This window comes from Miscanthus floridulus, chromosome 16, assembly GCF_019320115.1.
Source record: "Miscanthus floridulus cultivar M001 chromosome 16, ASM1932011v1, whole genome shotgun sequence".
In the NCBI taxonomy this organism is placed as follows: domain Eukaryota; kingdom Viridiplantae; phylum Streptophyta; class Magnoliopsida; order Poales; family Poaceae; genus Miscanthus; species Miscanthus floridulus.
The window spans coordinates 9,400,699-9,403,645 of NC_089595.1; the positions used below are offsets into that span (position 1 = coordinate 9,400,699).

At 48.8% G+C, this 2,947-nt stretch overlaps 1 protein-coding gene across 1 annotated transcript; it reads right to left on the reverse strand.

Annotated features, from left to right (window-relative positions):
- Positions 1–1,199: 1,199 nt before the first annotated feature.
- Positions 1,200–1,703, reverse strand: LOC136510237 (uncharacterized). Its single transcript, XM_066504760.1, has one exon. The coding sequence runs from the start codon at positions 1,701–1,703 to the stop codon at positions 1,200–1,202; it is 504 nt and encodes a 167-aa protein (XP_066360857.1).
- Between the last annotated feature and the right edge of the window lie 1,244 nt (positions 1,704–2,947).

The window sequence follows — 2,947 nt, forward strand, 5'->3', positions numbered from 1 at the left end:
GAGTTGGGAACATCGAGTCCATCTAAGTCGCATAAGCGATAAGACCCTGGTCGAGTAACACCTTTTACGATGTAAGGGCCCTCCCATGTGGAAGACAGCTTGTGAAGCCCTTCGATTTTTTGTTTTCGACGTAAGACGAGGTCACCGATCGCGAACGAACGACCTTTGACGTTACGGTTGTAATACCTCCGCAGACCTTCGAGGTACTTGGTTGTGTGAACGCAAGTAATTAGACATTCTTCCTCGGCCCGATCAATGTCTTCTGTCCGAACAGCTGTGGCTTGGTCTTCATCATAGTTTTCTACTCTGGGAGCTCGGAATGCGATATCCACTGGAAGTATGGCCTCTGAGCCGTAGACCATAAAATATGGAGATACGTCGGTACTGCGACTAGCTTGAGTGCGCAGTCCCCAGACCACAGCTGGTAGTTCTTTGAGCCATCTGCCCGGGTGCTTTTCTTCTTTCTGATAGAGCCTTTTCTTGAGGGCGTCAAGGATCATACCGTTAGCTCGCTCGACCTGACCATTAGCTCTAGGATGAGCAACGGAAACGTATTTAACAGAGATGCACCTGTCCTTGTAGAAGTCCCAAAAATGATGGCCGATAAAAGTTGTCCCGAGGTCGGTGATGATGCTGTTCGGGAGTTCGAATCTGTGTACGACGTCTTCAAAGAGCCCGACTGCTTTCTTAGCAGTAGCTGCGACGAGTGGTTTGTACTCGATCCACTTGGAGAACTTATCAATGGCGACGTACACGTACAAGAAACCTCCTGGCGCAGGTTTGAAAGGCCCGATCATATCCAGTCCCCAGCATGCGAATGGCCAGGAAGCTGGAATGGTCTGTAATTCTTGTGCCGGCACATGTATTTGTTTGGCGAAAAATTGACACCCCTCACATCGTTGAACGAGATCTTCTGCATCGGTAATAGCTGTGGGCCAGTAAAAACCTGCCCAGAAAGCTTTGCCGACCAGTGTTCTTGAAGCCGCATGATTCCCACAGGAGCCAGAGTGAATTTTAGATAGTAGCTTCACGCCGTCATCTTGGATGATGCACTTCTGCAGTATCCCTTCCTTGGCACTTTTCCTCATCAGGCTACCGTCTACTAACACGTAGTGCTTATTTCGGTGAATTAATCGTTCGATTTCGATTTTGTCGGCGGGTACTTCACCGTAGGAGAGGTATTTGTTGAACTGTTCCCTCTAATCGGTGACCTGCGAAGGTATCGTGAGTACCAACTGCTCGGTAGGGGTTACTTCTACAACTTCCTTGTCTTCCTTAATAGATGGTGTCAAGAGGTCCTGAACGAAGACCCCCGGTGGAGCCGTGGTGCGAGAAGATCCTATCTTCGATAGCTGGTCAGCTATTTGATTTTGATCACGTACCACGTGGTGGTACTCGATGCCATAGAATTTCCCTTCAATCTTCCTGATTTTGGCGCAGTAAGCATCCATTTTCTCACTGGAGCAGGACCAATCTTTATTAAGTTGATTGATAACTAGCGCGGAATCCCCGTATACCATGAGGCGTTTGACGCCGAGCTCAATGGCTATACGGAGGCCGTGGAGACATGCTTCGTATTCCGCGGCGTTGTTGGAGGCCGTGAAGTGTATGCGAAGAACGTATCTGAGTTTATCCCTTGTCGGTGTGATGAACAAAATGCCCGCACCAGCCCCATTGATATTAAGGGCGCCGTCGAAGTACATCACCCAGTGCTTGGGGCAAGTGGCGGCGATGGGTTCTTGGATTTCGGTCCACTCAGCGATGAAATTGGTGAGCGCCTGTGACTTTACGGTCGGCCTGCTTCTGAAGTCAATGGAGTAGGTGCCGAGCTCAATAGCCCACTTGATGATACGACCATTGGCCTCTTTATTTCGGAGAATGTCTCCTAGAGGGAACTCAGTACCACGGCGATCTTGTAGTATTCGAAGTAATGTCGGAGCTTGCGTGAGGTGATTAAAATTGCATATAACAGCTTTTGCACCTGAGGATAATGAGTTTTGGGCTCATTAAGTACCTCGCTGATGAAATAGACCGGACGCTGTACCTTGTAGGCATGTCCAGTTTCCTCGCGTTCGACGACAATAGCCGTACTGACAACTCGAGAAGTGGCGGTGATGTAAACTAGCAGAGTTTCATCTGGTCGTGGCGCTGTCATGATTGGAGGTTTTGTTAAAAACAATTTGAGCTGCTTGAAAGCTGTGTCTGCCTCCTCCGACCAAGAAAAAAGCTCGGAGGCCTTGAGGAGCTTGAATAAAGGTAGCCCTTTTTCACTGAGGCATGAGATAAATCGGCTTAATGCAGCCATGCAGCCTATAAGCTTCTGTATATCCTTGACACACGTCGGTCGTTTCATGTTGGTGATGGCGGAGACTTTGTCAGGGTTTGGTTCGATGCCCCGAGCGCGGACGATGTAGCCGAGCAGGATACCGGATGGAACTCCAAAGATGCACTTTGAAGGGTTCAGCTTCCATCGGTATTTGCTTAGGTTGGAGAAAGTTTCTTCAAGGTCGGTGATAAGATTGTCGGCAGTTCTAGTCTTGACGACCACATCGTCGATGTAGGCTTTGATGTTGCGGCCGATCTGTTGGTCGAGGCATGTCTGGGTAGCCCTTTGGTAGGTCGCGCCGGCGTTCTTTAGTCCGAAGGACATAGTGGTGTAGCAGTATGCACCGAAAGGCGTGATGAACGATGTTTTAACCTGGTCTTCCTCCTTGAGGGAGATCTGATGGTAGCCTGAGTAACAGTCGAGAAAGGAGAGCAACTCGTAGCCGGCGGTGGAGTCTACAACCTCGTCTATCCGAGGCAAGCCGAAGGGGTCTTTAGGGCAGTGTTTGTTAAGATCAGTATAATCAACACACATTCTCCATTCTTTATTCTTTTTCTTAACAAGAATAGGATTAGCTAACCAATCTGGATGATACACTTCTTTTATAAATCCGGCAGCGAA